This window comes from Ambystoma mexicanum, chromosome 10, assembly GCF_040938575.1.
Source record: "Ambystoma mexicanum isolate Mex_15411 chromosome 10, UKY_AmexF1_1, whole genome shotgun sequence".
Lineage (NCBI taxonomy): Eukaryota > Metazoa > Chordata > Amphibia > Caudata > Ambystomatidae > Ambystoma > Ambystoma mexicanum.
Window position 1 is genome coordinate 1,103,886,101 of NC_090932.1, and position 21,005 is coordinate 1,103,907,105.

At 50.1% G+C, this 21,005-nt stretch overlaps 1 protein-coding gene across 2 annotated transcripts in view; it reads right to left on the reverse strand.

Annotated features, from left to right (window-relative positions):
• Window positions 1-21,005, reverse strand: part of POLD2 (DNA polymerase delta 2, accessory subunit) — a 418,384-nt gene that overhangs the window by 119,416 nt on the left and 277,963 nt on the right. For both annotated transcript variants that reach the window (XM_069618953.1, XM_069618954.1), the window contains 3 exons: window positions 20,511-20,668; window positions 6,736-6,863; window positions 6,057-6,158 (listed from right to left, as the gene is read on the reverse strand). In XM_069618953.1, the coding sequence (XP_069475054.1) occupies window positions 6,057-6,158; window positions 6,736-6,863; window positions 20,511-20,668 (388 nt within the window). The remainder of the gene's footprint in view (window positions 1-6,056; window positions 6,159-6,735; window positions 6,864-20,510; window positions 20,669-21,005) is intronic.

The following is a 21,005-nucleotide window of genomic DNA, read 5'->3' on the forward strand; positions in this document are numbered from 1 at the left end:
CACTCACAACAAGGAATGTGGATTGGGACAAGTACCCAGCCATTCAACACTACACACTGCATTCAGGCCAGTTTCGGGCAGGGCTGTCTCAGTCTTTGTCTCACATGCCAGAAACCAGACAACCACAACAAGGAGTGCATATTGGTCACACACTCCATTCACCCAGGTCCCACCCACAGGAGGTACCCGCAACATACAGACACTGGGAAGGCTCCAGTCAGTCTAGCTGGGCCTTCACCACAATACCATACATGGAACTTCCACCCAACAGCCAGTCAGGGGGAAGGGACAGAGACAGGGCTTCCCAGGACTTTGGGAAAAACAAGACAACAGGCAATAGAAAGCAAGAGGCCACAGGGGCCATCTTGTTTCTATCAGGAATCAACTGATCCCAATGGCAGGGCCTGGGTGTCCCAAAATGGAGGACACTCAGGGCACCTGGCAGATTCAGCATGGAGCTGCCACCAGCCCATACCCTGCTCTGTGGGCCACCCACAGGTGCCCAAAAACATACACTAGGGGCACAGGGTTGTACCCCTACCCATGGGTGCCATAAGGGTATCCCATGGGTCTGTTCACCAAACCAAAAGAGAGAGCTGCACTGCCAGGAGTCCCACATGGACTCCGGGGCAGAAAACATAACAGAACACACGGTAAAAACAGAAAAAGGACAAGGATTCAGAGGCCCTGTCCCTCAGATGCATTTCCAGCATCACACGGAGTGCCTGGTAATTCTGTCAGGTAAGGGGGGGGGCAAGTTCGTGAAGGCATTTGTGGGTGAGGGTAAGAGTTTTAAAGACAATTCTTTCTTTAACCGGGAGCCAGTGTACTTGCCTTCTGATTTCGGAGATGTGGTTTCTCCTTGCAGTGCCGGTGGCTGTCCATAATGCATATGTTCTGGACTAGCTGAAGTTTGGCGAGGTTTTTGTTGGAAGTCCCGACGAGAAGGGCATTACAGTAGTCAAGTCTTGACCCGATGATTGCCCTGGCAATCGTGAGGCAGCTTTGACTGGCCAAGAAGGGCCTGGCTGCGTTGAGGACTTTGGTGTAGTAGGCTGAGGAGGCAGCGATGGCATTGACCTGTCTGTCCATTGACAGGTCAGAGTCAAGGTAGACTCCGAGTGTGTTAACATAGTTTGAGACCATAATTGGAATATCATCAATAGTGAAGGAGGCGTACTGTTCTCCAAGATTGCCGAGAGTGAAAGGTGAACCAATAAGGAGGAGTTTGGTTTTTTCACTATTGAGGCAAAGCCAATTCTCCGCCATCCAGGATTGGATGGTAGAGTAGATCGAGGAAAGGGTGTTGGAGTCTGTTAGGTAGTCGCCCGTGAGTGGGATGAGTACCTGCGTAACGTCTGCATAGTTGGTATATGAGATACCAAGGGAGTCCAGGATGCTTAACAGGGGCCTCGTAAAGAGGTTGTAGAGAGTTGGTGCGATACAGGATCCCTGGGGGATACCGCAGGTGAGGAGGCTGAGGGTGGCGGCGGCAACTTCAGAAAAGACTTTCATGGCCCTTTCTTGGAGAAAGGAGGTGATCCATTGGCAGGCTTTAGGGGAGAAGTTGGCTTCGGTGGCTAAGTGGTGACACAGAGTATTGTGGTCAACCAAATCGAAGGCTGCGGAGAGGTCAAGGAGCAGTAGTAGGGCAGGTTTGCCTGCGTCTCTGAGCTCATCCATTTGATTTTTAAGGTCTAGGAGGGCCGTTTCAGTACCATGCCGGGGGCGGAACCCAGATTGCCGTAAGCCGAGGAGACGGTTGTCCTCTAAAAACTTCTGGACTTGTAGGTAAGCTGCTTTGTCCAGGATTTTGAGCAGGAACGGTACGGTCATGATGGGCCTGTAGTTCCCTGGGACGGTTGGGTCGAGTGAAGGTTTCTTGAGAAGTGGGCGTACCCAAGCTTCCTTAAGTCCTGATGGGACATGGCCTGATTGGAAGGATGAGTTGATGAAGGCCGTAAGGAAGGGGGCTAGGCTGGGTACAGAGTCTTTGATGAGGCTGGCGGGGCAGGCATCACCTTTGCAATTGGAGGGTTTAATGGAATTGAGCAAGGTGATGACCTCTTGCTCGGTAATCTTTTTGAATTCGAACATCGGGAGGGACGTGGTCCTGGTGGGTGGCTTAGCGTGCATGTTCGCTATATAGTGTCTGAGAGGGCTTTTTGGTGGCCACGAATTTTGCTTTGGAGGGCGTTAAGCTTCTCTAGCATGGCAGATTGAATGCTGTTACACCATTTGTCATCTTTAATGATTGAGGAGGGGGAGGGCAGATGGTTTTTCGAGTTCCCTGAAAATGGTGAAGAGTTCCTTAGATCCTGACTTAGCGTCAGCGATCCGGGTGTTAAAGGAAGCAGCCTTTGCCAGAGTGATGTTGGTCTTGTATGATTTGGAGATGGCTTTGAACTTCTGTTTAGTGGCTTCAGACGGGTTCGCTTTCCATGTGGATAATGCAATCCTCTTCTGCGCACTTTGGTCAAGGAGTTCTTTGGAGAACCATGAGGTGGCATGTTTGGCTTTTTTAGCTTTTTTGAGAGTCATAAGGGCAATAGCATCCACAGCGGATGTGATGACATCCTTAAAGGTGTTCGCTAAGGTATCGGGGTTGTTCGAAGAGGGAGTTTGCAGGGCTGGGTTAAGGAGGTAGGGTGCCAAGTTCTCCACTGTGAGAAGGCGTGAGCTCCTAGTGTACGTGGCGGGACATGGTGGTGGCGAAGAAAGAGCCACTTTGTTGGTTCCGAGGTTGAATTGGATGTAGTGATGGTCGGACCAAGGAATAGGGTGGTTGTCCTTGATGAGAAGGGAGCAATTGTGATGGCTGACCCAGTCGAGGGTGCGTCCTTTGATATGTGTGGGCTGGGGGATGGAATGAGTGAAGCCTAGGTTAGAAAGTGCCTTCTTGAGGTTTCGCAGGGGAGTCTTTGGGGTCGTTCAGCCCTAAGTTGAGGTCACCGAGGAGTAGAACCTGTGAGGTCTTTTTGATGTTGTGAGACAGTGCAGTGATAAGGGTGTCGTGGAAGTCGGTGCACGGTCCTGGAGGTCTGTAGACAATGTGCATGGATATGGTGCAGTTGGGTGAGAAATTAATTTTTAAAGGGAGGTAGTCGCTGTTGCGGTCAAGGATGCCTTCAACTACTCTGATGGAGTGTGTCTCTGGTGATGAGGGCGACGTCTCCACCTCTCTGAGAGGTGCGGTCTTTCCTGAAGATGGAATAACCAGGTGGGATGGCAAGTGATAAGAATGGGCCAGAGCTTTCATTCAGCCATGTTTCTGTGAGGATGAGGAGGTCGAGCTCGTTTTTTATAAGCAGGTCGTTGATGTCAAGGGCGTGGGCTGGTATGGAGCGGACATTGAGCAGGGCGCAGATGAGCATGCGGGTGGGTGGAGGCAGGGGGAGGGGTGGGCTGGTAGGTGATGTGGGATCCGAGGAGCTAGGTGGGGGTGGTTAAGGTGGTGTCAACGATAAGATCAGAGGGCACAGAGGCATCATTGAGCTGTACACAGTCAATGGGGCGCCAGCAATGGGACCAGTAAACGGGTAGCTGGTGTGTTGGCATAACTATGAAAATAATTAGAGTCCTTTTCATAGAAGTCTGCCATAAATGACATTCTTCTCATAACCCTGTCGATAACAGCTGAGCTCCATTCTTTGGAGCTAGGGATAACCACAACTTTTTCCGTTTCTTCTTCCATGATTTTTCCTTTAGTGGGAGGGTCAGGGACCTTGGACTTTCCTACTGATTTAAGGGCCTTTGTTTTTCTTTATGAACATGGTGTTCTGAAGGCTTTTTGTGTCGTTTCTCCCCTTTCCCATAACTAGAGGAATGTTTCCCACTGCTTTTAGGGGCCTCCGACGAACCTGACGCATTACGTCGAGAATCGGAGGTGGTAAGAGATTCGAAGGTGGTTTTGGAGGAAGGGCGTCTAATCTCGGGATCAGACGCTATGCGTCTTGATGGGGATAGAGGTCGGAATAGTCTGAAGACCGGGCCTCTGGGAGTATTGGGAGTGCAACACCTTGTTCAACCGCAGACGGTTGGTCTTTGTCATGAGGCGATCTTGAACGAGAACGCCCAGAAGACACAGAATCGTTGGACCGCTCTCGGTGTCTTTCGTTGCCGATCGCTTGACAGGCGTGTCGAATCGCAGCCGGGGCTAATGTGCTTAGTGGAAGTGGTGTGTGTCGCGCTTATGCAGCTGGGTGTTGTCCCAATAACTGAGCCGCTGGCCAGTCCTCTGGGGTCGGGGGCTTGCGCATGGGTGTCTGAAGTCCCCCCCTCTTCCCTTGCCGTCTGATACGGCGGCGTTGCTGCCATCGCTAAAAAACCCTTAGGCGTCCATGGCCTCTCGTTGCCTGGCGTAGTGGGCCCAGCGTTTAGTGGAGCGGTTCATAAGTGTTTTCGGCTTAAAATTGCACGTATTGTGCTTATCTACCCATCGGAACTTCCTGTTACACTTAGGGCAGAATTTGAAAGGCGTACTCTCCATATGTATCAATTTGGCAGCGGGCGGGTATACGTAGGCAATAAATGTGGGAGCCTGTATGACCACCCCCCCCCACTCTCCCTACTTTTACAGGGCCGAGGCCAGAGGCCTTCCAAGGCCCGGGCCCAGGCCAGAGGCCTTCCAAGGCCTGGGCCCAGGCCAGAGGCCTTCCAAGGCCCGGGCCCAGGCCAGAGGCCTTCCAAGGCCAGGGTCCGTCGTGGAGTTTCGATGGTTGGTTTCCTCGATTATCACCGGCGTCTATCTTCGGCGTAGGGTGGAAAGAACAGGGAAGTTTTGACAATAATTAGTATAATTGGCTAATGCCAAGGGAACACCGCAACATGCGTCCGACTAGTATGCCGGAAAAAACAATCTGAGGGTCCTACACGCGTGAGGGATCATGGGTACAGTGGCCGTCACACTAGGGATAGTATTACTGGCACGCCCTAGTTCGGCGCGCCTTTTCGATTTTCGAAAAACAAACTAATACTCAGCTTCCACTAGATGTCGGCCTAGGCACAGCATGTGATCCAAGCAGATGTCACAAGCCTCAGAAATATATATATATATATATTATATATAGCGCTTGGGGACCAACTCCACTGGCGACGGTGCGCGGTAAAAATACCTTTTAACATTTAATATATATATATTTTCAATTGTGTAAATCTCCTCGATCAAGTCGGGTAATACCATGAAGTTCATTCACCACCTTTTGATTTCCTCGAGTTGAAACCACCCCATAGTCGCGGAACATAAGGACAAATGAGGTTTCCAAAATTATGAAGTCTGCCTGTTCCTGATGAACTTGTACGCAAGCAATATTGGTGGAGTTACCCCTGCTTTAAGGGCCCTCTACTACTGGCTGATTTTCTTTACCCGTTTCCTTCTCATTGTGGAGTAGCATCAATGTTTATTTATCTCGTTGTTGTTTTATTATATAATACTGCATTGTGGTGCATATTCCTAACTATTTGACAGATTTAATCATGATGCAATACTAAATATGTATTATGTATTGTCTGTACCTGGGATTCATTTTACTTTGGTGCCAGCCCATTCCCCTGCTATGAACAAAGTCTTGACTGCTCAGTGCTCCGCTTTGTTACCAATTGAGGGAGTATTCGTTTAACTTGGTATATATCTCATTCCACATTTAGGATAGTCTCTTAACACCCCGGGCTGTGGAAAAATCTCCCTAGCATTTGTGTAGGTCAGGAATGAGGTACTCTGGCAGAGGCGTGTGCAGATCAGTTTACTGTAATTGCAAGGTGGCTGAAAAGAGCTTAGGCTTTATATTGTGGCTGTAGGTACAGGCCCAAACTACAGTAACCAAGCAGAGGTTGCTACAGATCTGGTGTGAAGTGCACCAACTAGTACCCCTTGAAATAGTTCCAGGAACTGAGTGCTGACCTTCAATTTTGATATTTGATATATATTTGTATGGCGGCTGCTGCTGCTGTGAAGTCAGCCGTCACTTACAGGTCACCCCACCAACACAATGCGTGGTCAGACACTACCAATTGGTGAACTCAGTAATACATTAACCCTGTTGGACATCATTGCTTACCTTGGACCTCTTTGGATTTGTACGTGGGGGCATTGCCACAAAAATATACATCAGGACAATCTTGCAGGATGAACGGGTCAGATTTGTAAAAGGGGTAACAGCCTGGGGATGGAAACAAAACGTATATCAGCATCCAATTCCGTTGTTGCTAGCTATCAAGAACAAGCAATCTATGCACTTTAGTGGGAGTGCTGGAGGTGAGGGGGGAGTTAAAGAAGAGCAAGAGGGAAGAGCAAGGACTCCTATAGACAGAAAATCGACAGGGAATTGGAGAGCCCTTGGGGAGGATGAGATCTTCATGGGAAAGAGGCTGCCAAAGGAGGGTGACAGCTGTAGTGAAAGTGGGGGATACAAAGGTGAAGGTACAGTAGATGTTGCACGAGTGGCAACTCAGTCATGTAGGGGAGACAATGTCCCTTAGTGGAGTGAGAGACATGGAGTAAAAGAAAAGTGGTCTCACTGGATTGGGGGGGGGGGGGGCAAGAGTGGTCTTAAAGGAACAAGGCCTCTCGTCGGAAGATGACAGATGGAGGTGTAGAAAGGTGGGATCTCGCAAGGGTATGCAGCAAAATGTGGACCAACCCCACAAAAAGAGGAAAGGTGAAGGGTCTTTCACCCATGGCAATTACAGGATAGACTGAAAAATTAAGAGGTAGTTCCTTCAAGCTGTGTCCCTCACCAAGTGTATCAGGGGAAGTCGGACTTATGTGCCCGATTCTCAGGGTCCACTCCAGGATGTCTAGGTGATCGTCCATGCTGCTGTACTTGTAAATATCACAGACATTCTGCCCTGAAGTGCCCAGGAACCTAGGAAAGGAACGAAAACATCAGGATCACCACTGTGATGCATGAAACAATTAAACACTGGGAACAGTGTTGGCAAAGCTAGCCAAGAAATCCACATAGCAACACAGTTTGTAAACAATTGGCTGGCTACTTTTCCCACCATCCAATTGCACATTTTTAAAATACTGACATATAAGCCTGAAATTCCAATGCCTAGGTGTTCGATGCACGTCCGATTGGACAAGTTCATGCAGACTGGGTCACCAACGTTTTCAAAGTATGCAGGGGGATAGGATGCCCCCTTCGAGCACCAATACAACTGGACAAATCCACGCCACACAACTTCAAGTTTGTCCAAACATGAACACACATGTCAAATGGCTTCTAAAGGTTTCTTGCTTGAGAACAAGTGGCGATTTCTGCACATGCCCTGTTGCATTGTGAACTGTTCATTTAGGAAAATCTGCATTGTTTTTTGTAAAATTATGTCCCATGTAAGACTAACAAGTTGTGATGTAAAATCATAATTTTATTGAAGAGACACAAACGGATATTATGCATTCATTTGCCAAAAACAGCAGCACATAGAAAAAACTTTATGGAGAAGAAAAAACCCAGAACAGGTTGAAACTACAGAACTCGGGTCCCTAGGCTAAACAGCCTATCAGAAAGTTTCAGTAGATTCACATCCGCACCCATCCGACTGGTGGACCCACAGCAGTTACCTAGCAAGTCCTCTTTCTTTGCTGATGTACAGTTCGGGGCGCGCGGGCATGTGTTCGGGGCGCGCGGGTGTGTATGGACCTGATGAGTATATGGAGAAGATGAGTGTGCAGAGCAGATGAAGGTATAGAACAGATGAGTGCATGAGATGAATATATAGAACAGGATATTGCTGTTGGATGCGTAGAGGGGGGGTGAGTGCGTAGGGGGGGGGTGAGTGCGTAGAGGGGGGGGTGAGTGCGTAGAGGGGGGGGTGAGTGCGTAGAGGGGGGGTGAGTGCGTAGAGGGGGGGTGAGTGCGTAGAGGGGGGGGTGAGGGCGTAGAGGGGGGGGTGAGGGCGTAGAGGGGGGTGAGTGCGTAGGGGGGGTGAGTGCGTAGAGGGGGGGTGAGTGCGTAGAGGGGGGGGGTGAGTGCGTAGAGGGGGGGGGTGAGTGCGTAGAGGGGGGGGTGAGTGCATAGAGGGGGGGGTGAGTGCGTAAATCTCAGAAGCGAGTAGAATGCAGGAATGCGCAAACCAGACGAATATGCAGGACGGATGAGCGTAAACCGGATGAGTGTCTAGAACAGATGAATATGTGGAGCGGACGAGTATGTAGAGCCCACGAGTGTGGATAGTGGATGAATGCGGAAAGGCAGAGTGTCTAGATTGCCGGAGCAGATGAATGTACATACCTGGCGATTGTATAGACCACATGAGTGTAGGGAGCGGATGAGTGTAGGGAGCGGATGAGTGTAGGGAGCGGATGGAGCAGATGTGTAGAGGAGCCGATGAGTGTATGGAGCAGATGAGTGTATGGAGCAGATGAGTGTATGGAGCAGATGAGTGCATGCGTGGGGCGGACAAGAAGGCATGCGTGGGGCACACAAGAGGGCATGTGCGGGGCAGACCAGAGTTGGACGGACTGGAGCGCATAGAATTGCGCGACGTATAAAGTATGGCTTAGAAGCAGAGCGTTTGAAAGAGCATATAACCCATCATATCACACCACCACGCTTACTCTCTCCTTTACATCACCACTCAACTAGAACACAGAGATACTATGACACCATTCGGTATACCTGTTCTCATACCAACATCCGCCGCTCACTGCACATCATTCCAAGTAAACACTGCTGGTTTCACACACCCCCACCCAGGCATTCTCCTCAGGCCTAACGTAGTCACAGCCGTTCTGGACAAAACCTGCCAGAATGAACACATTTTCCTAATCTCTCAACCACCACACCTACCGCTAAGAAGCAGCTATTACACAAATACTGCACGAGCTGCACACATACCTGGTGCTCACGTGCACCTTTGACTCTCTCTACTCTCTCTAATGATCTTAACTTCGGTTCCCAAGGGCGTTCAACCTACCAGCGCCTTCAGACCATACCAATGGTATATAAGGCGCTATATAAGTGCAAAATAAAATAACATAATTGTGATTTTATAACATTTTTTTAAAACCTCGCCATTTCATATCAAGACTGGCGGCTCATAATATACTTGCTAAATGCAAATCAATCCCGAATCTAGGAGGGGGTGAGCCACCAGCTTGAAATAAAAGGCTTTGAAAGTCGAAGCACTAAATCACTCATCCGCAAAATTTGGAAGCCATCACACCCTAAAGGATTGAATGCCAGAGTGGCTGCAGACACTTGCCCATAACATATGCAAAAGAAGATGATCACCCGAGGATACCTCTTACACCCGACATAGCATTTTGAATTTCAGATTCCTTAACAAAGTTTTGGATTCATAAAATGCAAGTAAAAATAGTAGTGTAATAACATTTCATTCTATGGGAAAGCTGAAAATTCACTACTTCAGATGTAAAACCGTTATTGTTAACATCCAGTGCTATGACAGACACTCGACTGAAAGGCAGTCATGTTGTCTGAAGGAACAATTTACTTACCTGTAACTGTTGTTCTCCAGCATGGGTCTGGCATGGATTCACATGCTCATGAATATTCCCCGTCGACAGGCTGGGAATCCTCGGTAAAGAAAACATCAGTATCAGTTTCGTTTCTGATCTGTCTTTCGTAGTAGTAACCAATCACTGATCTCTGCGTCATACTGACCACAGCCAATGACTGCCCTCTACCTAAACCCCGCCTCTGGCAGCCATCTTCAGATTTGGTAGCACGTGAAGTGGCAGTATGACCAAGTGAAGAGCCGCAGAGGGGTAGGCGGGAGGGTTCGCATTTGAATCCATGCCAGACCCATGCTGGAGAACAACAGTTACAGGTAAGTAACTTGTTCCTTCTCCAGCATGGGGTCTGGCATGGATTCACATGCTCATAAATAAAGAATACATAGCTGTACACACATGCACAACCACGGGAGGTGGCAAAGGCTCAACATTAAGCATTACATCAAACTCAACATTAAGCAATTCTTACCTCCTCACCAGGCTCACCTTAGGCGAACAGGTTGCGCAGCAATGCTTGGCCGACCCTGGACTCCTCCCTGGAATCCCGATCGACGCAGTAGAATTTCGTGAAGGTGTGCGTCGACCTCCACGTAGCAGCCCTGCAGATGTCCAGCAAGGGCACACCAGATAGGAACGCCGTGGTAGCTGCGATCGCTCTGGTGAAATGGGCTCTCGGATGGCCAGGCAGCGGTCGGTTTGCCAACCGATGACAGTACATGATACAGCCGGAGAGCCATCTGGAAAGGGAAGCCTTCGAGAGAGCCTTCCCCTGATTGACAGGTCCAAAGTTCACAAAGAGTTGTGACGTCTTCCGAAAACACTTCGTGCGGTCCACGTAGAACTTCAGCGCTCTAGCCACATCCAGCGAGTGCAAAGTCCTTTCAGCCGGCGACAAAGGCGACGGGAAGAAAACAGGCAAGACCAAGGGTTCGTTGAGGTGGAAGTCCGACGGCACCTTGGGCATGAAGGAGGGGTGCGTCCTGAGTACTACCCTCGTGTCGTGAAAAGTCAAGTACGGGGCCTTGCAGGAAAGGGCCTGGACCTCTCCCACCCGTCGTGCGGAGGTGATGGCCACAAGAAACGCTGTTTTCCACGACAAGAACTTCAACGGAGCCAAGTGCAAAGGCTCGAACGGAGGTCCCATGAGCTTGGTCAGCACCACGTTGAGCTCCCACGCCGGGGCCGGGGCCGGAGCCTTCACCGGCGGGAACGATCTGAACAGTCCCTTCATGAACTCTTTCACCAGACGATGAGACCACAAAGACGTCCGCCCCGTGGTTCTGGTGTATCGGGAGATCGCAGCAAGATGAATCTTGATGGACGCGTGCGCCAATCCAGCTTTGGCCAGCGTCAGTAGGTACGGCAGTACTTGGGGAGCCGTAATCCGTAGAGGGTTAATCTTCTGTGCGTGGCACCAGACAGAGAACCTCTTACATTTGTGTCCGTAGCATTTAAGAGTTGAGGACGCCCTGGCCTTTGCAAGAACTTCTCTGCAGTCGGCCGGTATGTCGTATCCTCCAAACTCTAACGCTGCAGGAGCCAGGCCTGCAAGCTCAGCGACTTCGGGTCGTGATGGAGGATGGCACCTCCTTCCCTGGAGAGAAGATCCGCGTCCACTGGCAGCTTGATTGACGGGGACGCTGACAAGTCCAGAAGGTCCGGGAACCATATCTGCCTCGGCCACGCAGTTGCGACGAGGATCATCCTGCACCGTGACCTCTTGAGCTGGTTGATGAGCCGGATCAGCAATGGCAATGGAGGGAACGCGTATAGAAACGCTCCCAGGGGAACGAGAAAGCATTGCCCATGCTCCTCAGCTGGGGAAACCTGCTGGCGAACCTCCGGCACTTGGAGTTCGTCGCCATCGCGAACAGATCGATCTGGGGTGTGCCCCACCGACGGAAGAGGCGGTCCACTAGATCCTGTCATAGTTCCCACTCATGGCACGAGCGCAGCTCCCTGCTGAGTGAGTCGGCGATGGTGTTTTTTATCCCTGCCAGATGAAACGGCACCAGAAACATCCCTTGGGCGACGGCCCAATGCCACAGATCCTGCGCCTCCATGGACAGGGCTGGGGACCTGGTTCCGCCCCGTTTCCTGATGTAGAACATGGTGGTGGTGTTGTCGGTGAAGATCCTCACCACGTTGCCCTTGAGGGATGGAAGAAAGGACCCGAGGGCCCAAAACACTGCACGGAGCTCCAGGACGTTGATATGGAGGGACTTCTCAGTCGGGAGCCAAAGGCCTCTCGCGTGCAGATTTTCGGTGTGCGCTCCCCACCCTTCCAGGGAGGCATCCGTGGTTACTGTCTCCTGGTGGCCGGGGGTCTGGAAGTCCATGCCCGCCGTCAGATGCGCGCGGGTGCCCCACCACCGGATCGCTCGTCGGAAACTCTCGTCGAGTGTGATCCTCTCCTCGAAGCTGCCCGTCGTCTGGATCCAGCGCGCGTCCAGGAACTCCTGCAACAGGCGCATCCGGAGCCTGCACAGGCGGATGAGGTAAATGCAAGAAGACATCATTCCGAGGAGGGACTTGATAGACCTCACTCTGGCCGCGTCCGCAACCAGCATCCGCTGCACCTTGCCCAAGATGGCCCTCGTCCTTTCCTCCGACGGAGAGGCCAGAAGCGACACTGTGTCGAGCTTCGCTCCCAGAAACAGTGCGTCTTGCGCGGGCACCAGGTGGGACTTGGCGTAGTTTATGTAGAATCCCAGGTCCGTGAAAAGTTGGACGGTCCTTGCCGTGTGCTCCACGGCGAGCTCCTTCGTCTTCGCTCGGATGAGCCAGTCGTCCAGGTAGGGGTAGACGTGGATCCCCTCTCGGCGCAGCTGCGCCGCCACCGGTGCGAGGCACTTGGTGAACACCCTGGGTGCCGACCTCAGTCTGAAGGGAAGGGCTCTGAACTGGTAGTGACGCCCTTGGACCACGAACCTGAGAAACTTTCGGTGTCCCTTTAGGATGGGAATATGGAAGTAGGCATCCTCCAAATCCAACGACGACAGGAAATCGCCCTCCTCCAGCTGACCCAGGACGTGTTGGGAGGGTGACCATCCGGAACTTCTGTGCCTTGATGAATTTGTTCAGCCGTCGTAGGTCCAGGATGGGACATCATCCTCCCGTCGTCTTCTTCACGAGGAAGTATCTTGAGTAAACTCCGGAGCCCCGAAGCCTCTTTGGGACGAGCTCGATGGCGCCCTTCTTGAGCATCGCCTTTACCTCCAAGAGAAGTTGAGGGACGTGATGTTCTTTCCTGGCCACAGGGGGGGCGCGCGGGCACCTCTTTAGAAACTCGAGCGCGTGACCCTGAGTTAGGGCGTCCAGCACCCAACGGTCGGTGGAGATGGACTCCCACACGCTGACGAAGCTCGCCAGCCGGCCTCCCACCGGGGTGCTTCGGTGGGGGCCCGACCCCACGGCCGGTTCAGTCCTGCTTCGACAAGACTTTGCCGCCTTATCCTCCTTGGCGACGACAGCGGGGTCCGCCCGACTTGCCTCGTCCCATGTAAGCTTCCTGCGACGACGAACCGGCCGCTTGACGGTAGGTGGAAAATCCGCCGCCGGAACCTTTGGAGGCACCCTGTTTGCCTCTGCCGCTCCGAAAGGGCGGCCGCCGTTGCTGGAGAACCCCAAGAGCCCGGGCCGTCTCCGTGTCTGCCTTGATGGCTTGAAGGGAATCGTCCACTGTTTTCCCAAACAGGTTGTTTCCGTCGAACGGCATGTCCATGACTCTGGTCTGCACGTCCTGACGGAAGTCAGTAGCCTTGAGCCATCCACGCCGCCTAAGGCACACGCCGTTGCCCAACTGGCGAAATCCAGTGTCAGCGATGTCCATCGCAATCGTAATGGCGTGGTCCGACGCCACCTCTCCTTCCTGCAAGATCTCTAGGGCTTCCGCCCTCTTGTCGTCCGGTAGGAAGTCCAGCAGGGGGGCCAGTTTGTACCACAACTTCCTGTCGTAGCATGCTACGATAGCCAAGGCGTTGGCCGCCTTAATCGTCGTCGCTGCAGACGAGATGACTCTGCGTCCCCATTGTATCTAATTTCTTTCCCTCGTTGTCTGGCGGGTAGGTCGACGTAGAGGCCGCGCCCCTCCCACTTTCTTCCTGGCCGCCGCAGAGACGACCGAGTCCGGGGTCGGCTGTGCCCGAAGGCACAAGGGGGCCGCGTCCGGGACCCGGTACTTCTTCTCGTACCGATCCAGCGTCGTGGATGGGTTCTTGAGGAGGGCGAGGCCCTCATCCCAAATATCGTCAAGTAGAGGTAAAGAGAGGACCGTCTTCCTCTTGGCCTCGTGCCGTTGATAAAGGAAACCTTCCTTCTTCTTCTCTTCCGGGCAGAGCTGGAAAAGCTCGGATGCCCTGGCGATCATGGAGTGAAACGATCCAATCTCGTCGGGCGGGGAAGCCCGGGTGGGAGGTGACGACGGCAGATCCTCGTTGTAAACCTCGTCGTCCGTACCCGTCGCGGCCGTGTCAGTCCCCGTATCATCCCCACGAGTCGTGGACGGGGAGGAGGGCTGAACAGGGCGCGATGGCTGAAAAGGAGGTGGAGGATGAATCCTTCTTCTCTTAGGGGGAGGGCTCCCAGAAGGGCCTGGCTCCGGGTCCCCCGTCGGGAGCGGTTCCTCCGCTGGTGGTAACGGCAGTCTCGTCCTTATCTCCGAGCATAAGGACTGTATAGCCAACAAAATGGCCGCCGAGTTGTCTTGCGGCACTTGTTGAGGGGAGTCCGACGGGCGGTCAGGGGCCCCGTCGGCACTCTCGACGTTATCATCGTCTCCTACGTCGGGGTCCCTCCCGACGACCTCCTGCCCCCCCTTTTTCTTCTCCATCGGAGGTTTCACTGGGGTCCCGTCGATGGGCATAAAAGAGGACTCCCTCCGCGGTGGCACGGAGACTCTGAGCCCCGAGGTCACCAACACTGGTGTAGCCTCCACAGACTGAGCCAGGGCCGCTGCGACTGTCTCGATAGAGGCCTTGGCCGGATGGATTAAGGCTTTCACCACCTTAGGTGTGCTCACCGCCTTCTCCTTGGGGGGAGGGTCACTGCCTCGCTCCCCCTCCGATGGGGCCTTCGAGCTCGACCGGGGTCTCTCCAGGAGCTTCGCTGGTTGCTCGGCCTTCCTCTTACCCGAGCCAGAGCGTTGGCTCGTGGTTGATGGCGCCGGGGCGGATGCGCCCTGCCTGGGGCCCGTAGAGCCCGACCGTTCGGCGCTCCTGGTGCCAGCAGACTCGCGGTGCTTGGCCTTGTGTTGGACCCCCGTCGCCGGGGCATCCTCAAAGGTCTTAGAAGACCGCTCAGACGACTTCTTCTTCTCGCCTGACGGGCTCTTCCCTTGCAGCCAGTTGGCGAGACGTTGATGGCGGTCCTTCATGGTCCGCTCCGACATATTGCCGCAAAACGCACAGTGCTTCTCCACGTGTGTCTTGTCCTCATGTAGGCAGTAAAGACAAAGGGAGTGTTCGTCCTCAAAGACATTTTGAAGCTGGCATCCAGGGCAGACCCTGAACAGCTTTCCGGGCGTCGAGCTTCCCTTCTCCTGGGCCATGTCCGAGATGGGCCTGAGAAACTTCTGGAGTCCTCCAAAAGCGTGGCTCGACGAAATCTTCACCCTTGAGGGGCGTAGACGAATCCGACACGGGTCCCCGTTGATCGGATGAAGAAACGGTGGAGCTCGAGGCTCTGTTGACCGAAAAAGAGAAGTTTTTTGAGAAAAAACGTGAAAAAATAGCACCAATGCTCGAGAGCAATAGCATGAGGATCCCAACACTTGAACGTGTGGTAAAAATCTGATGATGGCTGCCAGAGGCGGGGTTTAGGTAGAGGGCAGTCATTGGCTGTGGTCAGTATGACGCAGAGATCAGTGATTGGTTACTACTACGAAAGACAGATCAGAAACAAAACTGATACTGATTTTTTCTTTACCGAGGATTCCCAGCCTGGCGACGGGGAATATTCATGAGCATGTGAATCCATGCCAGACCCCATGCTGGAGAAAGAGGATTACAGGAAAGTGACAGATTGTCAAATCAATCCAATTAATAAAAAAGAAAAAAAAATGACAACCTGCATTCACATCCCACAGAGACTTATGTTTGGTAGTCTGGTGAGCCTGAGTGTTCTATCTCTCATGAGTCGCTTGAAAAGGGCTGAATCTCCAATAGTGATATGATCTACAAAGGAATGCCATGTAGCACAAAAAACCTTCACCGTCTTATAACGTTTCCGATCCGACGCAAAGGACGAAAAGAAATTGGCAACAAGAGCAGGAAAGGAATGAGGGGGGATCACAATCCCATAGCACACCTGCCATCCCATCTAGCCTAGATCCTGCAGGAGAGAAAGGGCAGGGCTCACCTGTTGTACAAATAAAGTTAAATCCTGTGTCTTCCAGGTAGATAATCGAATGCACAACTTTGGCTCTCAGGGCAGACACCACCAGCTTCGCAGTCTTGGTGAAACACTAAGCGTCAAAATAAAGCCTGAAAGTCAGACAGAAAACCTGCCAGATGCAATCATTGCAAACAAACTGAAGGAATTTCTGATGACCACTGCAAGTTAAGAATTTTCCAGCAACTTAAAGTGTTTAAGAATTCAAAAGTCATCTGGAATATGGGGCTGGTTTGAATAGCCACACTAAATGTATTGCTTGTACCTGCTACACATCGCAAGTAGAAATAAAAAAATACTAGTTACCTATTGTCAAAATTATAAGATCACCCAATCGAGAAAGAAAATGGGAAAAAAAGGAATAAGAAGAAACTCTGAGCTTTGGACTCTGAGGCCAAAATGGGACAAGACCAGGCGTATGGAACCTATGGCTCTCCAGATGTTTGGAACTACAACTCTTGTGACCCCTCTCCATTGACTTTCGTGTCCAAGGCTGATGGGAGTTGTAGTGCAAAATATCTGCAGAGCCAAATGTTGCAGACCCCTGGACTAGACTGTCGAACAAACATGAACCCAATGGAAGAATAGTGATAGACTATGCAGAGCTTTACCAATCCTCACTTTTTAGTGAACTTATGTTTACCCATTTCTAGTCTTCGACTTGTCTTTCCATCTTCACATCACAACTCTAAGTGTTTTGTCATTTTGTGTTGCTGTACCCAAAGTATAGGCATCTTCTGTACAATTTGTCAGATTCTCTTTGGTGTCCCTTTATTTTCCTGCTCTTTAATGGTTATAGCAACATCTAGTAGGTCTTTGCCTTTTGAATGCACCCACATAGATGTTTGTAACTAGTTTTACATTTTTTAGGACTGCTGTTAAGACAGAATTCCTATTTTGAGGATTATAAGGGCCACCCCCAAACACCATATATTTTGGATCAGACTTATTTTCTGTTGCCAGGGGGACTTCTCCTGAAGTCCTCCTGCAATTACGTCTCTTTATCTTAAGGCATACGATTGTATTACCCTACTGCCATTTTACTGCACTGGTAAGTCAATGTGCCTTTCTAATAGCAGTTGAGGCACATGTGCATTTATTTAAATCATGCGTGTGACCATTTTGTAATTAAGGGCTTTTCTTGGCAAACACAAGGTGGCCTTAAAATGGCTGTTCTGGCCACATAGGCTCTTTGTGAGTCCATATTGCCAGCCTCCATATTGGTTTTACCCAGTTTAAGTCCCTGAACTCTCCCATTCATTTCCTGTGGGGATGGATTTATCTAAGTGGCAGTCCTACTGACCAACCCCAAAAGTTGGTCATCTGACCCTTTGACTCCTCTAGTGATTGGTGGGCTGGCTTTTGGGGAGCCTCTTTTTTGCAGCCTTGTTTTGAACACCCTGGCCTGGTCGCCGCTTCTTGTCCTGTTCTGCTGGTTGGAGGAAGCAGGTCTGCTGACTTGCTTAAGGAGATTTTCCAGATTCCCAGCATATTGGCTGTTTAAAGTATTTCCTAGGCAATAGTGGCTGGTCACAGCAATTTGGGGTGTATTCCGGTTTGGGATTTTACCCTCTGGAAGGCAAGGTTGCTGTTGCAGTTGCAGGGGGCTGAGGCCGCAACAATCTGCCAGAACTTCAGCATGGGATGTCTGAGGGTGCCTCCAGCTATTACCCACATCCTGGGATATTTTGTTGCTGTGCTGGTTTCATCTTTTATCCATTGGCCGCTAGGAGCAGTCTTTGTGGCTTCCCAGGTCTTCCAGGCTTCTTTGCTGGATTTTCCACTTTAGGCAAGAAATGGAATGTTGCAGGAAGACCCTTTGTTTCTTCCCTTGGTTGTGTGGATCGTCGCTGACTCAGGGTGCAAGCCCCTGGGGTACTGAATCCTAGAAACCACGGGGAAGAAACCCTGTACTTACTGGATTTGTGTCCTGCTGCTGATAGGCTTTTCATCAAAACTACAGGTGTGAGTGAATACTTAGCTCTGGGTCCTGGGACAGACAATTATTCATGATTCTCACCCTCATGGGTCCCTCTGGTCTTGGGTCAAGGTTCTTTGAAGACACGTCTCTACTGCATTTCCCGTAGATTTCTATTGGGGGTCATCCTGCATCTCTTCGGGGTCTCTTCTGGCCTTCCCTGTGGTCCTTTGCTGTGGAATCCACACCTGGAGGGTAGATCCGACTTCCCTCCATTAAAGTGGATAGCCCTTTGACTTTCCTTACATTGTTTCCTTTCCTATGCAACTTTCAATTTCAACCTGCACTGGAACTCTCCTAAAATTTACTCTGTGGGTACTTACCTGCCCCTGTACCTTTTTTCTGCAATCACAAGGGGTTCAAAGTGAGCTCTACACCACTAATGTCACCCATCTGTGACAATGGATTTTTTAAGTCATGCTCCTCATTTCTCCAAAGGGGTATGCATTTGATCTTTGTAGTTAATTTTGGTTAAATTAAATATTTTCCATTTAAAGTTTTGCTAGAGTAACTGTTGCTAAATGTATTATTTCTTGGAAACCTTTGGCTATAAAAATGTTTCCAACCCATTGTAGCTACAATTCTTATTCATGTGTGTATTTGCATTATTGTTTATAATATGCCCTAGAAGAGGGTCTACAATCATTACATTAGCAAGAGCTACTTTACTTGTAGTTGAGGGCTAATAGGTGACTGCTATCAGGATGGGGGCGTTCATAAGCTTGGAAATATGTACCAATATTTTTGGGACGGTTTATTTCCTCTTTATACATAAGGGAAAAACACATGTATTCACTTATGTTCAAAAACATCTGCACTTCATTATTTGTTACTAGTAGCTATTTTATAAAAAGATCAGAATGCGAGAAACTGGTTGGGCATTCAATGTGAAGGCTGACAACATGCTATCCCCCAGTGCTCTCAATTCTGGTGTGTAACAAAGCAATTTTATCGTGCTACCCCTGCCATCAACCCCGATCCTGAAGTTCATAGAAAATGTGAAAATGGCAGAAGGTATGCTATAGAAGATTCAATAACCTAGCACAAAAGGGCATAGGAAAGAGTGTCACTCATCTCCTTGGGGGCAGTGCTCCAGTCAATCCTAGCAACTTCAGTGAAGGGGAGGTAATGTTGGGGCTGCCGCATTACCCCACTATACTCGCATCTCTGGTTTACTGAATGACTGGTGAGACTAAACATCTCCCATCAAATCAAGTTATAAGGGACTCAGGGAGGGCCAGTGCAACAAGAATGCAATTCTAGGTGACAGCATTGGGGTCCACCAACAGGCGCACAAGAGAGTACACCATTTTGCCCCAACATAAAAGAATATCATTGTACCTTTATCTTTCGCATCCTCAAAGGAAATCTAAAGGTTCCAGAATGCAAAATAATGAAAGTTTGAAATCCATTTAACCCCACTGCACATTCGTCACTTGAAGACACATACTGGAGGACGTTTTGTAATGAAGTCATTGAGGTATGGAGATTGTCACTCGGCTCTTTTGTATGAATGATGTTAAGAACATTTCACTCTGGACATAAAGCAAACTTTTTACATGTCCAGCTCGTAGACATGGATATGATTTTTTTTTTTTTTTAATAGGGGGCGTAATTTGATTTCTCAATTTAACGGATTTTGAAGAGGACACTGATTTGCTAGGTAAATGGTGCTGTTTTGGATCTTTCAGTTGTAAATGTCTAAACACGTCTGAGAAAGGCTCTGCTGATAAAAGAATTGTGTTAGGGAGTTTGCTAGGGTGCTGGCTGCAGAGGCATGAGCACGGTTCGTCTCTCACCCTGACCGGGACATTGGAAACTAGTAGTGCTTGCTCGATTCTTAAGGTTCCAGTAAAACAAAAAATGCATCCATAACGCTGCAGCCCATACTCTCACCATGCAAGCAGGTGTGGTCATTTACTTTGCAGGGAGAGGGGGCTGAGCTGTGTGCATGGTGGGGGGAGGGTCTGCAGCAATGAGTGAGCAACTGTAAAGCCTGAGGCGAGCTACCAGTTGCTGGCCATCAACATGTTGGATAATTATTTTCCTGTTGGGTTAAGTGTTGGGTGCTCACCACCAGGTCCAAGGCCTTTCACATGCCAAAGGTGGGTTGTCTTTAAGACATTGTGCAGGCCCCTGAGGGATCTACCTGCTTGTTAGGTTTTGTAGTTTCCTTGTTCTCACCATATTTATTTAAGTTGGGTGCCTACCTGCGGTAGTGGACCCTCATGTGTGCAGTGAGATAAGGAGAGTTGTTTTTAGGACTTTTTTCTTTTTTTATAATGGACTGGGTATCTTTTTAACACTGTCTACTATATCTCAAGTACTTATTTCACCTGACTGATTCTATGGCCGACTTAATAAAATTATATTTTTTCTAGAAATGCATGTGGACTCAATGTACCTTTGTATCAGCCTGCTGCTGAGAGTTAAGCCTGGTCACTCTGTCCACGGGATTTACCTTAAGAGAGGTTTGGCTTCCCTTTCTTGCCCAGTGCCTTAGACGCCCCCCACCCCAAATTCAGATCAGCAGTTGTAACGAACAAGTTACCCATGTTCACGCTAATGAAGAGCGCTGAAAAGAAGAACAGACAAGCTTAAACTAAATGTTGGCCCGGGCAGCAAGATGCCCTCGTTGCCAGTGGCGAGCCACTGTACCTGACTCCATCGATGACTGCTTGATAAGGATTGGTGACAAGGTGAAGAGTGGAGTACACTGCTGCTTGCGGGAACATACAATGATGCAATGGCTGCTGTGGCAGTGTGTAGTTGGTGGGATCGTATTGCCCTGGCATCACATCCACAGGTACAGAGGCCTGAAATGCAAATAACACACCATAAACCCTGTGCTACTAACCAAAAATAAAATAAATCAATCAGTCACCCAGAGTGCTATAGGAGTACCACAAAGTCAACCTTTAATACTTAGAAACGACAGACAGTTTGTCCGCTTGTAGCACCTAAACTGCTTGCTTTTGGTACACTATTCTGTATCCTTTAAAAAGCATTGTAGCTTCTTGCAGCCTGAAAAGGGAAAAAAAGTTGTCCACCACTTGCATTTTGTTTTGTAGTCTCTCTTTGCTTGTGTGGAAAATGGGGAATGGTACAAAATGCCCATTCTGCCAATATAGGCTCTGTACAGAGACTTACCAG